The sequence below is a fragment of the Lepidochelys kempii genome, chromosome 1 (assembly GCF_965140285.1).
Source record: "Lepidochelys kempii isolate rLepKem1 chromosome 1, rLepKem1.hap1, whole genome shotgun sequence".
In the NCBI taxonomy this organism is placed as follows: Eukaryota; Metazoa; Chordata; order Testudines; family Cheloniidae; genus Lepidochelys; species Lepidochelys kempii.
The window spans coordinates 205265063-205284281 of record NC_136380.1 but is presented as its reverse complement, the minus strand read 5'-3'; the positions used below and the strand labels follow the sequence as shown (position 1 = coordinate 205284281).

General features: G+C 48.9%; 1 protein-coding gene across 2 annotated transcripts in view; it reads right to left on the bottom strand.

The window, feature by feature from the left end:
* Positions 1–9462: 9462 nt before the first annotated feature.
* VANGL1 (VANGL planar cell polarity protein 1) overlaps positions 9463–19219 on the bottom strand; it is a 52977-nt gene continuing 43220 nt past the window's right edge. For both annotated transcript variants that reach the window (XM_073309155.1, XM_073309165.1), the window contains exons 7-8: positions 17300–17534; positions 9463–15756 (exon numbers count right to left, since the gene is read on the bottom strand). In XM_073309155.1, coding sequence (XP_073165256.1) covers positions 15496–15756; positions 17300–17534 — 496 coding nt within the window. In that variant the 3' untranslated portion in view covers positions 9463–15495. The remainder of the gene's footprint in view (positions 15757–17299; positions 17535–19219) is intronic.

The window sequence follows — 19219 nt, the reverse complement described above, 5'->3', positions numbered from 1 at the left end:
CCGTTACGGCGACCCAATAACACCATCTCCCCGAGTGGGACTGAGCCATGGTCGATGTTCTGAGGTCGATGCAGTGCAAGAGCAGACATTGTGTTACTTCTGTTGACCCTCAGAGGCCTCCTGCAGCTCTCCCACAATGCCCGACACAGACCACTCTGGTCACAATTGTGAACTCCACTGCCCAGGGCTCATGGAGACTGGAAGCCCCCTCCCCCCTTACGCTTTAAAACCTCATGAATTTTTTTAATGCCTTTTCCTGATTGTCCAGCGTGGCAAGCACGCCTAGCAGTGCTCCTTTGTTGTATGCAGTCATCCACCTTACCATGCCAGCTACACACTCCAGACATGCATTGGCCTGGAGTAGACAGTAGATGTTGGCTCTCCTGGGCCTGTGAGGAGAAGATGATGTGCTAGGGACCAGCCATAGAAACAGTAACAGCTACGAGCAGATTGCATGAGGGCTACAGGAGAAGGGCTCTGGCAGGGACCAGCAGCAGCAGCAGCCCATGAAAGTGAAGGAACTGCAGTAGGCCTATCCAAAGGCCAGGGATGCAAACAGCCAATCAAGTGAGAGGCGCTGTGGGGAGGGGAGAGATTGGCTGCCAGTGGGTGCTAAGCACCAGCTAATTTTTTCCCTTGGTGCTCCAGCCCCGGAGCACCCACTGAGTCGCCACCAACGCGTGAATGTATTTCCCATTTCAGATGTATGGGAGGTGCCTCTCAATTTAACAGGACACAGCTATTGGCTTTTCATTGATTTACTGGTACTAGAAGAGGTAACTGCTGGTGCTGAGTGGTGCCAGGCACAAGCACTCCGAAGTAGACGTGACAATGGGCATGTCTTACTTAAAACTTCAGGGGAACAAGGGAAGGGAGTTCTGAACCTTAACGGTCACTCTCCATTGTGACTATACAGACAATGGTGCCTCTGCGTGTTTTATCTGCAGCTGCTAACATTGCAGCCTTGAAGGGTTCCCTATCCACACCTACAGAATACCTCAGCCAGATACAGATGAGAGGAATCGGGATGACACGTTCTGCAAGAGCCCACAAGCCAGTGCGGCAGTGGACTGTGAGCAGAGGGCCTGGTGGGTGAATACTGCAGACCGTATGGAGAGGGACAGAGCGGACAGGAGAGCAGCCCACAGGTCCCAGCAGGAAAAGGAAAGGGAGATGCACCAGGACATAATGGGGCTTCTCTGGCAGCGAACACAGAGGCTGCAGACTCCCGAGGACCTAGAGGTCCAACAATCCCAGGCTTGCTTCCCTTTGCAGTCCATGGAGAACTCTAGTCTAGCCTCCTTACATCACTCCCTCAAATGTTCCACACGGCATCAGGGTCTGCAAGCCCTCTCCCCTCCCCCCCAACTCAAGGGGACAGTAAGGACAAGCACAGCTTCACATACACTGACCTGAGAGCGCCACAGTTGATGAATGAGTAGCTAAAATGAACAAGAATGTTCCTTCCTCTTCTTTAAGCTATTTTTCATACATTTATTAAGGTTTTAACATATTTGCTTTTAACTTGCACAACATGGGATTTTTTGTGGCTATTTTTTTTTAAGTGTTTTCATCATTCAATAAAACTGTGTTGTTTGGGAAAGAATTCTTCTTTATTAGTTCCCAACATATGCTTCAGGATGCCTGCTGGTAATAAAAGTACCCAATTATTGGTACTGTACAATGTAATGCAACTCAGAGGATCAGTGACACAGTGTGATAATCACAGAACCATAGGACTGGAAGGGACGTTGCAAGGTCATCTAGACCAGTCCCCGGCACTCATGGCCTAAGGACTATCTAGATCATCCCTGACAAATGTTTGTCTAACCTGCTCTGAAAAATCCCCAATGATGGAGATTCCACAACCTCCCTAGGCAATTTATTCCAGTGCTTAACCACTCTGACAGTTAGGAAGTTTTTCCTAATGTCCAACCTAAACCTTCCTTGCTGCAATTTAAGTCCATTGCTTCTTGTCCTATTTTCAGAGGTTAAAGAGAACAGTTTTTCTCCCTCCTCCCTGTAACAACCTTTTATGTACTTGAAAACTGTTCTGTCCCCTCTCAGTCTTCTCTTCTCCAGATTAAACAAACCCAATTTTTTTCAATCTTCCCTCACAGGTCATGTTTTTTAGACCTTTAGTCATTTTTGTTGCTCTTCTGTGGACTTGCTCCAATTTGTCCACATCTTTCCTGAAATGTGGCATCCAGAACAGGACACAGTACTCCAGTTGAGGCCTAATCAGTGCAGAGTAGAGCGGAAGAATTATTTCTTGTGTCTTGCTAACAACACTCCTGCTAATACGTCCCAGAATGATGTTTGCTTTTTTTGCAACAGTCTTACACTATTGACGCGTATTTAGATTATGATCCACTTTGTCCCCCAGATCCCTTTCTGCAGTACTCCTTCCTAAGCAGTCATTTCCCATTTTGCATGTGTGCAACTGATTGTTCCTTCCTAAGGAGTATACTTTGCAATCTGTCCTTAATGAATTTCATTCTATTCAGACCACTTCTCCAGTTAGTCCAGATCATTTTGAATTTTAATCCTACCCTCCAAAGCACTTGCAACCCCTCCCAGCTTGGTATCATCTGCAAACTTTATAAGTGTACTCTCTATGCCATTATCTAAATCATTGATGAAGACATAGAACAGAACCAGACCCAGAACTGATCCCTGAGGGACCCCGCTCAACATGCCCTTCCAGTTTGACTGTGAACCACTGATAACTACTCTCTGGGAACAGTTTTCCATCCACTTATGCACACACGTTATAGTAGCTCCATTTAGGCTGTATTTCCCTAGTTTTTTTATGAGAAGGGCATGCGAGACAGTATCAAAAGCCGTACTAAGCCACATCTACTGCTTCCCTCTATCCACAAGGCTTGTTACCCTGTCAAAGAAAGCTATTAGGTTGCTTTGACAATACTTGTTCTTGACAAATCCATGCTGACTATTATTTATCACTTTATTATCTTCTAGGTGTTTGCAAATTGCTTAATCGTTTGCTCCATTATCTTTCCGGGTACTGAAGTTCAGCTGACTGGTCTGTAATTCCCCAGGTTGTCCTTATTTCCCTTTTTGTAGATGGGCACTATATCTGACCTTTTCCAGTCTTCTGGAATCTCTCCCATCTTCCATGACTTTTCACAGATAATCGCTAATGGCTCAGATATCTCCTCAGTCAGCTCCTTAAGTAATCTAGGATGTATTTCATCAGGCCCCGGTGACTTGAAGACATCTAATTTGTCTAAGTAATTTTTAACTTGTTCTTTCCCTATTTTACCCTCTGATCCTACCTCATTTTCACTGACATTCACTATGTTTGACATCCAATTGCTACTAATCATTAATGTACAGCATGCACCACAAAACTAATAGGTGCATTGTCAGTACTACACTCATAAATGTGCACCAAACACTGCACAATTCCTAACAGAGCCCCAAAGTACAGGGCCAGTTAGAGCACAGCCATTACAACACGTTACTGCAGCTTGCTGTTAAAGTGCTCTTTTAAAGCCTTCCTGAGCCGTACAACTCCACATTGAGCTCTTCTGATAGCCCTTGTGCCTAGCCGTTCAAACTCAGCAGACAGCCACTCCACTTCCACCACATCTGCAACTTTTCCCCCTTTGCCTCACAGATGTTATGCACAACACAGCAGGCAGCTACAGCCATTGGGATATTTTTCTCACTGAGACCCAATCTTGTGAGTAAACAACATCAGCATCCCTTCAATCTACCAAAAGCACATTCAACTGTCATTCTGCATTTGCTGAGCCAATAGTTAAATCACTCCCTGGTGTCGTCTAGGTGATCAGTGTACAGCTTCATGAGCCAGGGGAGTAAGGAGTAGGCTGGGTCCTCCAGGATCACTATTAGCATTTCAACATTGTCCATGGTAATCCAGTGGTCAGGAAAGAAAGTGCCTACTCATAGCTTTCTGAACAGTCCTGTGTTTTTAAAGATGCAAGCATTGTGCACCTTCTCTGACCAGCCAATGCTGATGTCAGTGAAATGTCCCTGGTGATCCACCAACGCTTGCAAAACCATAGAAAAGTAGCCCTTTCTGTTGGTATATTCTTTGGCAAGGTGGGCTGGTGCCAAAATAGGGATATGTGTGCCATCTATCAGCCCACCACAGTTTGGGAACGCCATTGCTGCAAATCCATTCGTTAGGTTTTGCATGTTGCCAAGAGTCACAGTTCTGCATAGCTGGAGATGGTGAATGGCCCTGCATACTTGTATGACAACAGCCACCACAGTGGATTTTCCAACTCCAAGATGATTTCCCAATGTCTGGCAGAAATATGACATTGCAAGTTTACACATATGACAGCCACTTGCATCTCCACTGTCAGTGCAGAGCTCATTCTGGTGTCCCTGTGCAGGAGGGCTGGGGTGAGTTCTGCACACAGATCCGGGAATATGGCCTTGCATGGATGGTAGGTATCACAAGCCACAGGAGGCTGAGCCTCCCCAAACAGCTAGGCGTGGCCCCCACCCATGCTCTGCCCCCAGACCTCCTCCTGCTTCCTGCTCTTCCCCTGTGGCCCGAGCTGGGGCTGGGACTCGGGGGGGTGGGGCCAGTGCTTGTGCGGCCCAGAATTCTGGGGCTGGGAGCACTGGGGCCATACCACCCGCCCAGTGCTCTGGGGGCGTTCCAGCAGCCTGGGGCTGAGGGACCAGCAGCTGCGGTTGTGGGCGGGATCTGGGCTCCAGCAGGGGAGGGAGGTAGAAGAGGCAGGGGAGGTGTGGGGCCTTGAGCAGAAGGGGCGGGGCCAGGGGCTAGCCTCCCTGAACAGGTGGCTCACATGGTGCTCACGTGGCTTTGCACATCCAAAAGTACCGCAGCCACTGCTCGTCATCCCAAGCCTGCGTTACAATGTCAGTGCTCATTTCTCAGGTGCAGAAGTGGTGCTCCACCCTTTGCAGCTGCTTCATGAATACCACCAAAAATCTTGAACTGGTTCTTGCTATGTCCCACAGCAGTCTGCCCTCAAGGAAATCATCATGTTCCCCATGGCTCTTGTTGTGGTGCTGCAAATACCAGTGGACCATGCATTCTGTGTTTGCAACACTCATGATAATAGTGCAGAGCTGTGCAGGTTCCATGCTGCTGTCAAAGATGATGGCCCATAACTAGTCCTGCCTGGATCCATGGGATATTCAAATTTGGTGCAAAAATAGTGATGGCATTATGGGGCTGAGAAAGTAGCATTATGGGAACTTGATCCTGCAGTACCAGTCAACCCCTGTGTGACTCGTTTCTGCCCCAGCATGCATTGCCAGAATTTCCCAAAACACAGCGGGCTGGACGATGAGTTGCACAGTGAGATACCTACCCATGGTGCACTGCACTGTGCATCCATAGAAGCACTCCTAGTGAGTACACACACCGCCAATGCCAGGAGCCCGGTATGCACGTACCCAAGTGATATACAAACTGCGAAAGCTTTATGCCACCATAACTTGTGTTGGCAAAAGTTTGTAGCGTAGCCATGCCCTAAATCGGAGATGCTGCAGCATGTTACAGAGAAGACAAACACACACACACACACACAGCTCTCTCCTACTGACTTGCCTTTTCTTTCTTGTTTCCCTTAAACTAAAATAGAAGTAATTCAGGGTCATGGTATCTAGCTGATCTCCGTGCATAGCAAATGGAACAAGCAACAAGTGTCTTATGTTCCTAAAAGCTCATGCCTCAGGATTTCAGCCAGCCACCAGCAGCTGGAATTTCCCCCCAAATGCATCATGGGAGGGGTTTTTTTTAAATCTCCTTCTGAAGTATTATGTACAGCCATGACTGGCAAAGGAACATTGGATGGGGTGGGGCAGGGCTCTGAGGTGGCACAGAGCATTCTCTCTCTCAGGGGCTTGGCTGGCTAGTTCTTGCTCAAAGATTCAGAGTCTAACCAATCGCCATATGTGGAATTGGGAAGGAATTTCCCACAGGTCAGGGATATGAGTTAGGCCTAATGGTGGTACAAGCATATGGGAGGGAGGGGGGGTCGTACTTCCTGGTAGACCTACTTGATTAGCGATCAATATCTAATGTGTGGCTGGAGAAAGCCCTCTTCACAGGGGTGCCATTACTCTCAGAAAGCTGGGAAACCTGGACAAACGGTTCTTCCTGTCATGCTAAGGCAGCATCTCAGCATTATTGATAATTTACTACTGCAGGCCAACAGGTATACATGAATCAGGGCTGTATGAGTTAGATATAGGGCATGGGATCTGAAATAGACATTGGTTCCTTTGTAAAAGTAACTGATAATCAGAGCCGTCCCTTGGATGCAGTGAATTGGGGCAACTGCCTCAGGCCCCGTGCTTTGGGGGGCCCCCCCGCATTTTGATAAAATCAGGACTGTCCTGATATAGAGCCCTTTGTCCCAACTGATGTACGATCGGGACACCATTTACCCCCCCGATATTCAGGTGAGAAGGCAGGCGGGCGGGCGGCAAGGAGGAGAGTGGAGGGTGGGCAGACAGGGGCGGGGGCTGGACAGTGAGGAGACTAGTGGGGAGGCTGATTTGTCCTGGGTCCTGCACCCTCCTAGGGATGGCTCTGCTGAGAATCCTGCTTGTGCATCTTCTCTCTCACACACACACACACAGTATCACACCATCCTCCCCCTCCCCCCGAACATGCTGTGCACGTTTGTGTGCCTGTGTAGCAGACCAATGGGGTGTGTGTGTGTGAGAGAGACACAAGGGGCAAGACACACTCACCCGATAGCTTATCTGCCAGTACCAGAATTTGCTGTAACCCGAGCCCAGGGCTTTTCCTAGTCCAAGATAAACTCAGATCAATCTTTCAACACCACGCTCTGCTGGCCAATCCCAACAACACGTCCGCCCTTTCTGCATACCTGATGTGACATAGCATGCTGCAGAGGGATCCTATTCCCCAAGATACCCCACCCCTTCCAGTGCTTCAGGGCCCAAATACTCAGCACCCATGCCTCTGACTGGCCCCAAGCTTAGGCTCTTCCCACACCTCCCAGAGAAAACTAGCTGCTAGTTCGGATGCTGGAGCGAGTACCAGCGTGGCTCAATACCAGCAATGAAGGACAGTGACATAAGCAGAAGGTTGGTTCTGTGGCCGTGAAACCTTACCCCTCTACTCAGCCAACACAAGGTGTTTTGCCAGGAGAAATGCCAAGCCATTAACTTCAGACCTTAGGACAGAGGGACATGCAGCAGCCATGTTTGCTAGTACCATCACTCCCTGCAGTGCTTCAGAGCACCCACGCTGTACACCCAGCTCATGTAAAACCGGTAGACCATGCCCCTACACAGTGTTTTCTCCAGTCAGTGTGTGTGCCCCTCACACACATACACACGTCCCTGCACAGCTCTCAAGAGGAGTTGCTTTCTGAACAGCCCTGAATTTTGGGTCTAGTCCCAACACGTCAGTGGACCTACTAGTCTCATTCAGAGTCGAGAGGCCATTCCAACAGCTGGCTCTGTCCTGCCCAAGGACAGCCCCTGAAGCTCTACCTCCCTGCGTGCGGAGGGCACCATGGACGAGGGCGGCCAGAGGTCCACGCTCCCGGAGTGACCCCAGCAAGGAACTTAAACTCCACAAAACGGTGATAAACAAGCGTGGCTTAGCATTATTAGTTACCAGTCGTGGGGCTGGATCCTGTGCGTAGGGCGCACACACAAAGCTAAACCCACATGACTTTGATGGGAGTTTGGCTGAACTGGAGCTGCAGCCTCAGCCCCATATTTCCGATAAGCTCATGCCTTCCCCCTATGATCCAGACACGAGAGTCAGCCAGGTAGAGGCCAGTAGGAGCAGGTACCTCCCGCCGAGCCAGTTCCTTCCACCACCTCTGCTCCTTGAGCCAGGAGAGTGGGGAGCAGGGCCAGGGGCCATGACTAGGGATTCCATCAGGATCAGGATGAGACCTAACATGAGGGGTAGATTACCCAACCTCAGCCTGCTGTGGGGATCTCACCCCTTCCTCAAGCCCCTGCTGCTAGCAACTACCAGAGACAGGAGAGTAGATGGACACTGGGATTGATCCAGTCTGGCAGCTCCTCTCAGGCACAAGGAGTGGCCAGCAGTGACTGCAGCACCACCAGGAAAATCTGAGGTTCATTATTTATTGGAGGGAGGGACAGAGCAACTTGCCCTCATTCGTGCCTGTAATTTATTTTTCACTGCAGTCCCTCTATTATTTCTTTCAGAGCACCAGGGATTGCTCCTTAGGCAACTCCCAGGGCTGGCCACCACAAACGGCACTGCAGGACAAGGGCAAATAGCTCCCAGAGGGATACACCACTCAATGGGAAAAGGATCAGGAAGCCGGGGGGGGGGGGGGGAGGAGAGGAGAGGAGTGGAGTGGAGTTGAGCAGTGCCAAGTGCTCCCCCACCACCCTTCCTGTTTCCTACTGGTTTGAAATTAATGCTTTGTAACCTTGTTTGGTAATCCCAGGAGGAGCAATCCCCTTCGGAGGCTCTCTGAACTAATGTTTATCCATTAACTGCTCTTATCTCTGCAACCCTTGCACTGTATTTTTCATAGCACAGCAGCATCCTGTGGATTTTTCCAACCATTTCTCCAGCAGTGCTGACAGCAGCCTGGCACACGCTTGGCCTGTGGTGGGGGGACAGCTTGCGGGATGAAGCCGGGAGGCCAAGTGCTTCGGGACCACCATTTGCAGTGCCCGTGGGATCACTCCACACTCTTGTTCCTTCAGTCTGCAAGGAAACTGTACAAGTCCAGCTGGTGACAAGACCTGCTGGAGGGCTGTTCCCCCACCTTGATTCTGGCAACAGATGAGAGGTGAGGCTCTGTAAGCTGGGTCGTGTAACCAGAGTGGTGGTAGCAATACCTTTTTGCTTTATTGCTGAGAAAGTGCCCAAGAGCTACATTGGTTGGTTGCTTTGAATATAACACGGCCTGAATTCTGTAGACACCAAAGGCACCGCCCCTAAGAACTGCTGCTCCAGCTGTTCCCCCGGCCCCCTCAGACTCTAGTGGAGGTCAGACTCCAATCAGGAGTCCCAGCGAGTTTGAGGAACAGCTCTGGTACTTCATGATTAGGTTGTGTGCCGGGTGGTGCGAGCTCCAAGTAAATGAAAGGGAGCAGGTAGTTTTACCTACTGAATTCTAACTCCTTTCCCCCACTGCCAGTTCGCTCCAGCCCCATGTCCTGTATTTCCTCCCACGAATCTGAGATTTTTTAAGGCATTCAGCACAGCCTCCTACAGGTCTCATTGTTCAAGAGTGATAAATGAACACGTCCCCTATTGTGGCAGGACAGATGAAAGAGGCCTAGAATTGGGCAATGAGGCTGATTGGAGGTTTAGCCTGAAAAGGCTATGGCACTTGTTTACAGGGTACCACTCTCAAGGCATAAAGAACGCTCAGAGAGAGAGGGGGAAGACGTTTCTCAGGCTGAAATAATCAAAAGAAGACTACGTAGGAGCACAGAATTTCTGTTTTCAGTTTATTTTCAGATTTTTACTGTACAAAATATGCAAAGTGTAAAATGGTTTCAATGTTTCAGTTCAAAAACAAAACCATCCAGCTATAACTTAAGAGAACCCAGCTTGGAACAGAACAATTCACTCTGCTAGACACACAGTGCATGAACATCACAGACACCAGGAGTTTGCTACTCAAGTTCACAACTGGGACGAGGGGGGGGAAAAACAAAAACAGATTTCAGAATTTATTTCAGACCATGTAACACTGCAGTTAAAGCCACATGTGCAGCAAGAGGCTGGTTAGTGTCTATTCATTAGAAAACCTCAGCAGAACCCACCTTACTATATGCAGTTTATGTAGAAAAAAGTACCAGGCTGTACATTACACAGTGATCAGAAGAGTTGTGTGGGAGCCAGGAGATCCTGGCCCCCAGTACAGAATAACGTTGTATTCATTACAAGATATAGGCACAGAGGAGTGTAAGAATCCTTCACAGACAGATCTCCGTGCAGGCAGCGAACCACAGCAAAACGAGTGTGTCCATGTGTGTGTCCGTGTGTGCATGTGTCCGTGTGTGTCCCCGTCCGTCCGTCCCCAGTGAATTAGTTAGTGCTGGTGAAAGGTGCCAGAGCAACAGTCCTAGAGAATTCAGTCCTCTCTATGCCCAGGACAGGCACAGGTGGCAGAGGCACAACGCTTCCCCTACACACTGCCCTGCCACGTGGGGTGAAAATTCGGTCTCTATTAACGGGCCCCTTCCTCGGAGAGGCCATACTCGTGGGCAGTCATGGTGCTGTGGAGACCTGGCCCAAGAGGAACCGAACAGATCAACACTGAAGTTGCACAGGTTACTGAACACCTGTCAGACGGTAACTTGTGGTCATCATCTTTAATGGAGTCGGAGCCAGCCGACGGGAGGCGAAAGGATCTGTGTATCCATCCCATTGCCCACCCGCAGCCACACAGCCCCCTTACAGAAGTAATTTTATGACTCCATCCCAAGAGTGCTTCATTCTCCATACAGTCCTAATGGGCATTATTGAACCACCACCCCTGGCTTTTCAGGCATTAGACAGGAATAATACACACACCTACAAGGGGACAGCACGTACAAATACAAGCTGAACATGAAAACAGACATCTGCACATTCATCTCCTATTCATCTAAATGTCTATTGGATGGCAGACTGAAAACTTAAGGACATTTTGAAGATAAAGTCTGGAGCCAGAACACAGTTCTCTCCAAAGACCCAAAGTCAATTTATATTTTTTAAGAGGGGAGGCCAGATTTGCAGGCTTTTTTAATGGGATAGCTATGTTAGCTTAATTGACTTGAATAAGTCTTCCTACGAAGCGGGGCAAACAAGTTTGTGATCTTTCAGGCTTCTTTATCGTTACTGTTTAAATACGTTTATGCCAACAAGACTTTAAAGCAGTGCATGGGGCTAAATGGAATTGCCAGTTTTTAAGAAACTGGTAGTGGTGTGATTTTATAGGATTTTTGGTGGAGTCCATGGCAACAGGGGTGGGTGCGTGGGGGAAATGGAAGTGTTTCCTGCAGCTGGGAGGCAAGATTGGGGTGAGGATGGGATCCACCCAAGAGCCCTGCCTTATCATGAGCTCCAGCCTGTGCTCCTGATGACATCCATCTTGCCTGTTACTAGTTCCTCACCAGGCTCTTGGCCTGAGAAACACAACAGGGAGATGGGAGTGGAGGCCGGAGCAACAGAGGAGGAAGTGGGTGTTTTTGGCAAATGGGTCATCAGAGGCAGCCAGCCCAGCAGAGGGCGGGGGGAGAGGGAAGAGGATAGGAGTAGCCATGGGCAGAGGTGCTGAAAGCTGGTTTATATTTATCACCACTGGCCCCATCCAAAGACACTTATGTTATTCCTCTGCTATGCAGGAATGGGGGCCGCTGTCAAGGCCTATGCTAGATCAGACCCAATTGCAAGACTTGTGTCATGCCACCTTTTCGCTCTGCTTGCTGCCTCTGCGCTCAAGCACCCCTGCCCCCAAGGGCAGCGAGGTGACCAGCAGCCACCTATTCTTCCACTACCACCCTCTTCCGCTTTTGATAGAGCGCACTTGGTGGAGGCAGAAAGTCACCATAGCCCCCTGGCAGCAAGGGTTGGTTGGGGACCAAATCCGCTCCCCTCCGTCCCCACAGGGTGGGAGCGCTACCACCAATCCCCTTGCTCTAGGTCCATTCCAATTCCATTCCTTCCTCACCCTGCAGAGCAGAGGGGCAGCATGCTGAACCCACATGCCAAGGGGAGAAAACAGCAGCACCTCAACTGTGTTTCTGGTGGACGGCTCAGTTCATACATGGCCTTTCCCTATGCTACGGCCCTAGTTATGGGACTGGCAAGAACCAGGAGACAAGCATCTGCCCCTTCGTTCCGACAAGGGGCCAGGGACCCTACCGTTTTCACTATCCATCCACTCCACCCTACAAACACCACATACCACTTTACTACAGAAAAGCCACCTCAACAATCTCCATGGATCTCAAACTGATCACAGCAGCTTTGCTTGCACCTACTTGGGAGGTTCTGCTTGACCCGTCCAGGCTTTAGGATTTGTATCATGCTGCTGACTGAGAGCAAAGACGTGACATAGTGTGTTTGGCAGTCCAACCTACATAGTGGGAGATGGGGAAATAGCAGGGAGCAAGGAGATCGCTCGTCCCTGAGCAACCAGGAGACCTAACTCCCTAGGGAAAGGCTCAGCCTTACCTGGTCTTCACCTGACATTGTTCAATAGGAATTTCCTCGGTCACTTAGCTTATGGTCAAAGGCTTAAACATTTTAAAGTAGGTTTCCATTCACTTAAGAACTTTCCAATAAGAGAGAGGAGAAAAGGGGAGGGCAGTCGGAGTGAAACAGCCCCCTTCAGAGCAAACCCTGCAAACCATGCTTCCCATGGACATGAGCGTAAAGCAAGGACTATGGGATTGGGTTGGAAATGCCGACACTATCTTGCTGTCCCCGACACCTGATTCTCATCCATTAACAGACTATAAATGGCAAGTGAAACAGGCCGGTCTAGTTTCACTGTTCAAATCTTTATTAGAAGACAGTTTGCGCTTCGATAGACAATCTCAAGTCACTTCACAAAGGTTAAGTTTAGCCTCACAACATCCCTGTGAGGTAGATATCATGGTCCCCCCTTTTGCAAATGGAGAGATGAAGGCCCAGAGAAGTGAAGTAACTTGCCTAAGGTCTCACAGTGATTCCTATGGCAAAGCAGGGAATAGAACCCAGGAGTCCTGGCGCCCAGTCCCCCACTCCAACCACTTCCCTCTCCTTCCAAGCTCAACGAAGTGCAGAAAGGTAAATGGCAAAGAGTAAATGACCTTTTCTCTCTCATTGGGGGTTGAGACCTCTCAAGCATTAGCAGTAACAAAATTAAGGGCATTCCATTTAAAGGAGGTTTACGCTAACAGCGCCCCTTTCCGGGGCAGACAGAAATGGTGGCACTTTGAACTGCAGCAGGTAGGTTATGTAGCAGCTGTGAATACACTCGGCTTCTATTTGGTTTTGTATTAAATCCTTACACACATTTAAAAACAGAAAGACATGTTTCCTGAGCAAAGCGACTGTCAAACAACTTCCAGTTCTGAGGTGGTATGGCAGGAATCATGAAAGGAGGAAATTCATACTGGGTGCTTTTGTTCTAAATTCACACGTCTGAGCCAACTAAGCCAGGGTTGGGGCCCTAAATTCAGACAGCCAGTTCAGCCCTGATCACAGCTTTATCCAATTACCCCCACAGTACCTGCCCCACAGAGTCTGCTCTCCAGTTGCACTTGTTATCCAAAGGTTAAAGAAACTCACTTTTTATGATGCATCAGGCACAACACTATGTGACTTTCATTTAAAAAAAATGGTACAAAACCAACAGCGTTTTCAAAATGAATATACAGCAAAAGGCCACAACTGTTAAAAACCAACAAAAACTGCCAGAAAGCCTGACGGAAAGAACTGAGTGTGCTTTAGGGCAGGGGATATCTATAAACATCGCATATGGCAATGAGAAGAGATCCTCCCATAGACCCATCCCACACCCTGCAACCACCAGTGCAATTTGGCTTCTTTGTAATTGTTACTGGTACATAAATACAAAGGGGGTAGGGTCCTTATAAATACCATAGGAGATACCTAGGACCAGCAGGAAGGGCCTGGCAGACCACAGATAGGCCATGACTTGAAAATCACCACTTTAGGCTCTGGTTCACCAAGTTGCTTGAACACGTGACTGGTCCCATACACTTCAATGGGACCTGCTTAAGTCCCTTGCCTTAGTGTGTTAAACATCTGTCTGTAACAAAGACAGGCAAGCAAAACAAAGACATTCACATTGTAAGAGACTTCCCCCCAGACTTTCCTGTTCATCAAAATAAAGTTAGACATAGGCCCAAGCCAGGAAATCCCACTCCAGATCCTGTACTGAACTTTCCCAGAGTCTGGAGGTCGTCTGGAACTGGGGATTTGGTTTAGCTCATGACAGAAGTAGGAGCTGGCTCTGGAGTGGAGACCTGGACCCAAACATTCCTTGAATTCAGAGTGCAGGGAGAGTGTTCAGATCAAGAGGTTCTGTTTAAGACCAGCTTTAAAACAATCCTGTTTAAAAACCTTGAGAACAGAGCGGCACTGACAGAAAAAAAGGCTTAAAAAGTATGTTCTCTGGAGAGCTAAGCTTCCCTCACCCAAGAACAGATAAATTCCAGGCTAGCTTGGTGACGAATACCTAAGAGAACAGTAACATGGGGTAAACAGTCAAGGACTTTTTTTTTTAAAAAAGCAATTGCAACTTTCAGACGCAGTTTGGTCTCTCTTAGCTACAGCAGGGTGGGGGTGGGGGGGATGAATATACTGTAGTGCATTTATATATACGGTCTTAAAGAACCATGGCACTCAACCACATGTGTCAGCCAAGGTCTGCCCTTTCCCTGCTCAAACGGTCTCTGGGCCCTGTGAGGGACAGGGGTTAAGCATTCCCCCTTCCTTCAAGATGCTCTTGAAGCCCTTCTAGAATACGATACTACATTCCTGCGCAGGCTCGCTTTGTTTGGGACCAGGCCGTCAGGGTTAGGTAAACGCCACACACCTCCGAGGAGAACGTTTACTCAGCCAGGCTGTAACTGTGCAAATATATCGCGAAAGGGGGGTGGGGAGAACGTGATAACACGACTGACCCCAGAGGAGCCGTTGCTAGAGAAACACATTCAGAAAGCTGCGAGGGGGACAGAGAAGAGGGAGCATGGGATGTTCAAATTAGTGGGGCAGGGATTAGAGATCAAGGGGCCGAGGGGGAGAGTTGCATCATGCACCAATCCCCTGACATCTCATTAAGACATCTGGTAATAATTCAAACAGCTGCAAAATGAGTAGTGCCCATACCATGATCAGCAATACAATCAACTGAAGAGACTGAAGGAAACAGATGGCAAAACCAATCCCTGCTACTCCCTGGTTCACAGTGGTCCAGTGCTATTGGAGAAGAGCATCCCTGGAGGGGGAAGGGCTCTTCAACCACTAGACAGCCTGGTTTACAAACAACTATCAATTCTCTCCCCACCCACCACACTCTCCTTCCTGAGAGGAGGGGAACTGTAAATACTCCCTCATACGCAGACTTTTATAAATGAGAAAAAGCTACTTCCCAATAGAAATCTACACGCACAGGACGCAGAGACAGGTCAGGCCTGAGTAAGGGAGATGTACGCACAGTATTGATCACTGCAAGGCAGGGCTCCAAAGGAAATATAAAGGCCGTTTGTTTGTTTGTTCACAGTGTCTACAATAAGCCTGGAAAACAAGGAGGATCATTCTGTCGTAAAGGCTGAGCTAACTCAACCAAGTTGCCTTGTGAGCTTTTAAGATATTACTTTCTAGATAGATATCCCAACCCATTATCCCCAGCCCTTCTTCCAAATAAAGTGCAGATGGTCAAATATTACTGGTCTTTGTCATCTGCCAGTTTCAGTCAGAATTGGGGACACAAAACCCAAAAGCACAAGAAGAAGAGAACACTGCCCTGCACCCTAAACCGAAGTCTCAGACTGCAAGCGAAGGACAAATTTGTGAGATTTGGGATCTATGAACTCTTCCGAGAGTTTGATGAAGGGGATTTTCTTCACATTGATTACAAGGCTGAAGTCCAAGCACTTGAGAACAAAAACAACACCATCCTTTAATCCACGTGTGACTGCTTCTTCACTGACGAGCGTCCACTGCTTGGAGAACCAGCGATCCCTGTCATATTGGAGGGTTGGGCCTGGATTGATGTAACGCTCCAGGAATGCCTAGACAGAGAGAGAGAGACAGACAGAGAAACATACACACACACAGACACAGAGAAAAAGAATGAATTAGTGCCAGGGGAACTCCACCTCCCATGACTCAGGTCTGCCTTGACACTTTCTTTCAATCTCATGATTTAGACCTGTGGACAGAGGTATTCCCTGTAGCAAATTGTTTCAGCTAGCACACTTGGTAAACCTTCCTCTCCTCCTGCCATTTCCTACCCCCAGGATCTGAACAAGTAGGTGACAGCTAGAGATCTGCTTTATCTCATCCCAGTCAGTTCACAAAATTATGGCTCCAATTCCAGTTTCAAAATTGCCTTTTAAATATAAATTTAGCACTGGGGAAAGGTCCGACAGCGCTGGAGAGCCGAGGCCTCTCTCTCTCCAGAAAGGCGCAGCCTGGGCAAAGCACAACTTCCCCTCCACCATGTATACAACCCACTGCCAAAAAATCCCCTGTCCTGGTGGGAGGAGATTTCAGTCTCCGTGACCCACTCAGTCCTTGGCAGGAAAGTACTTTAACTCAGACACCTGGAAGAACAAGCATCACTTCAAGCAGTTTACTTGACATTGTTGTATTTTAAAGTTCCCACTGCAAACTCAGGGGGTAAGTTCAACTGTCAACACACATCATGCCAAGAGCCCGCTGGGATTCAAACACGGGTATAAGGTCATAACAGACCCTGTGTGAAAGCCAGCCTAAACGCCCGTCCTGCCCACAGTGTCCCTGCTACTATCACATATGGCTATTAATACTGGTAAGATAGTAAGTGCTTTTGCATTTCTGCAGCGGCCTTCAACCCAAAGAGGACTATATGTAAAGCACCAAGCCTCACTTCACCCAGCACTCAAATGCAGCCCCCTCTGGAAAGGACGGTGGCAGCCATTTAACAGTTGCACAGCAACAAGTGAAGCATAATTATTCTGCTGCATCTGCAGGGAAATGTAGGGAGGTAGAATGCAGTCATACGAACTGGAGGTTTGGCCAGGACATGAAGACTAACACTCCTATTCATGCACACACACACACAACGTGCCTCGGGGTCTTTAGCAGCCACAGCTCCTTGGGTAGAAATCCAATCCAAAGAATTGCACCCCCAACACTGCGCCTCTGAGGTCAGTGCTGGCAGCGGGAAAACTGCTCCTTCCTGAATCACCCACTCCACCCCTCCCACCACCTTAAGGCACAGAGCTAGAGAGCTCCCTACTGAATTGCTAACCCCACTTCCTGCAGCAATCTGTGCTTTCCTTGGAGGTCTCCAAACCAAGGATCAGCCAGGCCTGACCCCACTCGGCTTGTTAGAATTGCGGTGATCGTAGCTCATTGATGCTCAAAGCTTAAAAAGGCAGACAGGAGAAGGGACAGTGGGGGCTGAGTTCACTCCAAGACCTAAAGCCAAGTTACAAGCAAAGGACTGAAATGTACCAACTGTATCATCAACAGCAGCCCTCAAGCCTCATTACTCTCTGCCTGACGCCCACTTCCCCTAACATACACACTTCCTGCAGCTCTCTGGCTCTCCGCTGGAGGCAGCGTTACCTTGGGCGTCATGTTGTTGGTGATGCAGAAGGCCAGGTGCTGCAGGATGCTCTCCATACTGTGATAATGCTGCTGGCGGGTGGTGCGAAGGTATTTCTGCAGAGCCCTCGCCATGGATGGGAAAATTGTCTGGGCTGCCTCACGGGGATCCATCACTTCACCTGGAGCTTTCTGCTGTTCCTCCGCCTGGAGACGTTTAATGTGAGTGAAAGCCTCTTCCACTGCAACCACAAGCCTAGAGGAAGAAAAAGACACAAGGAAGCCAGATTCACCCCCCAGGAGGGCGGAAGGTTATGTGGTTAGGGCACCGATTGCTCGGGAGTCAGGAGATCTGGACTCTGTTCCTGGCTCTGCCGCTGGCCCAGCGTGACATGTCAGGCAAGTCACTTAACCCCTTCCGCAGAGAGGGAGATGGAGGCATGGAGAGGTGAATGGGAGTTTGCTTTTTCTTCTCGCTCAGAAAGTCACCCAGCACATCAGTGACAAAGCCAGGATTAAAACACAAGAGTTCCTGGCCCCAGTCTTGTGTTCAGCTCACTAGACAGTCCTGCCTCCATTTGTAACTTTGGCCCACAGCTACTCTCATATTGAGTACAGCGGTACGAGAGTGGTGGAACCAGCATGCATTACTCCAATTTTGGTCTGGGGGAAGGTGCTTGGCTCAAGATAGAGCGCTGCATACACTGGGACCCACAGTCTCCACACACCTCTCCCTGTTCATGACCTGCACTCTATTCCATTTTATACAAACCGGGTTGCAGTCCTCAGGCTCCTGGCAAGTTGCCCAAGTGGCCCTGCATGCGGTTGGGTTGTTCCCTGCCCTAGCTCAGGGCACTTGCAGCCAAGAACGCATCCTATGCGAACTATCCCTGTTTCAGCACAGCTGTGCAAACAAACTCAGACCCCCCTGGAGCAAAGCGACACAGATGCCAGAGGATATTCAAAAGCTACCCTAACCGTGTTGAACGAGTAAAAGAGAGTAGTGCAGTTAAAGGAAAGCTGTTGGATTGTAAAATACTCATGTTTCACATTGGATTAAATGAATGGAATTAAGTCACTAATAATGACTTTTCTACAATGCCCTGCATATAAAACCTTTAGATATTAATGCAAGGAGACTGTCAGCCTGATCACGCGTAGGAAGACAGAAATATCACAGACGAGCCAGAGACACAGGAAGCTTCAGTCAGACATGTTCAAGAAACACCAGGAGGTCCTCAGAGCTCTTTTTAGTTAGGTTTTGATGGTTTTAGAAAGATTCCCCATGTATACGCCAGCAGGCGGCATCTCCCGCTAAATGATGGTTTGTCTTTAAGCCAGCAGCTGCTCCAGCTGAGCTCAGTGAGTATGTGAAAAGAACCCAAGTTGCTAGATTACACAGAAGGAAGCCCGTGGAAACCCAGAGACACATGCTTCCCTTTTTGCCGAGAGACTGGAGAAAGCCTGACCAGCAGCAAGGGGTCAGGCTGAGCCAGCACGGAGACAGACCTCATATCAGCACTTTACTGCTGACTCTAAACCCTCAGTTAGGGCAACTCGTTTAGTCCCTCTGGTTACACTGCGACTCAGCTCAGGGATGTCAGCCTGCTGCAGGTGACCTGCCTCAGACAGTAGCTTGGAGGTGCTACCTACCCAGGTTAGTTTCAGTTGGGTGTTAATTCTGAAGGTGAACAACACCCTGCAATCAACATGCTGAACTGGTAATGCACAGAGGACCATTCCAGCAGAAACATCCAGCTAGTCGTGTCCCTGCCTCTACCAGACCTGTTCAGATGGACAGCAAGACTACAGAGTTTAGGCTGAAGTGTTGCATTGCCATATCAAATGCTGCATTCACCGGCTTCCGAAGGAGGGAGAATTCCTCCCTGTAGAGACTAGATGGCACTGACAGCGCTATGGATGCAGCCCTTGGACTACTTG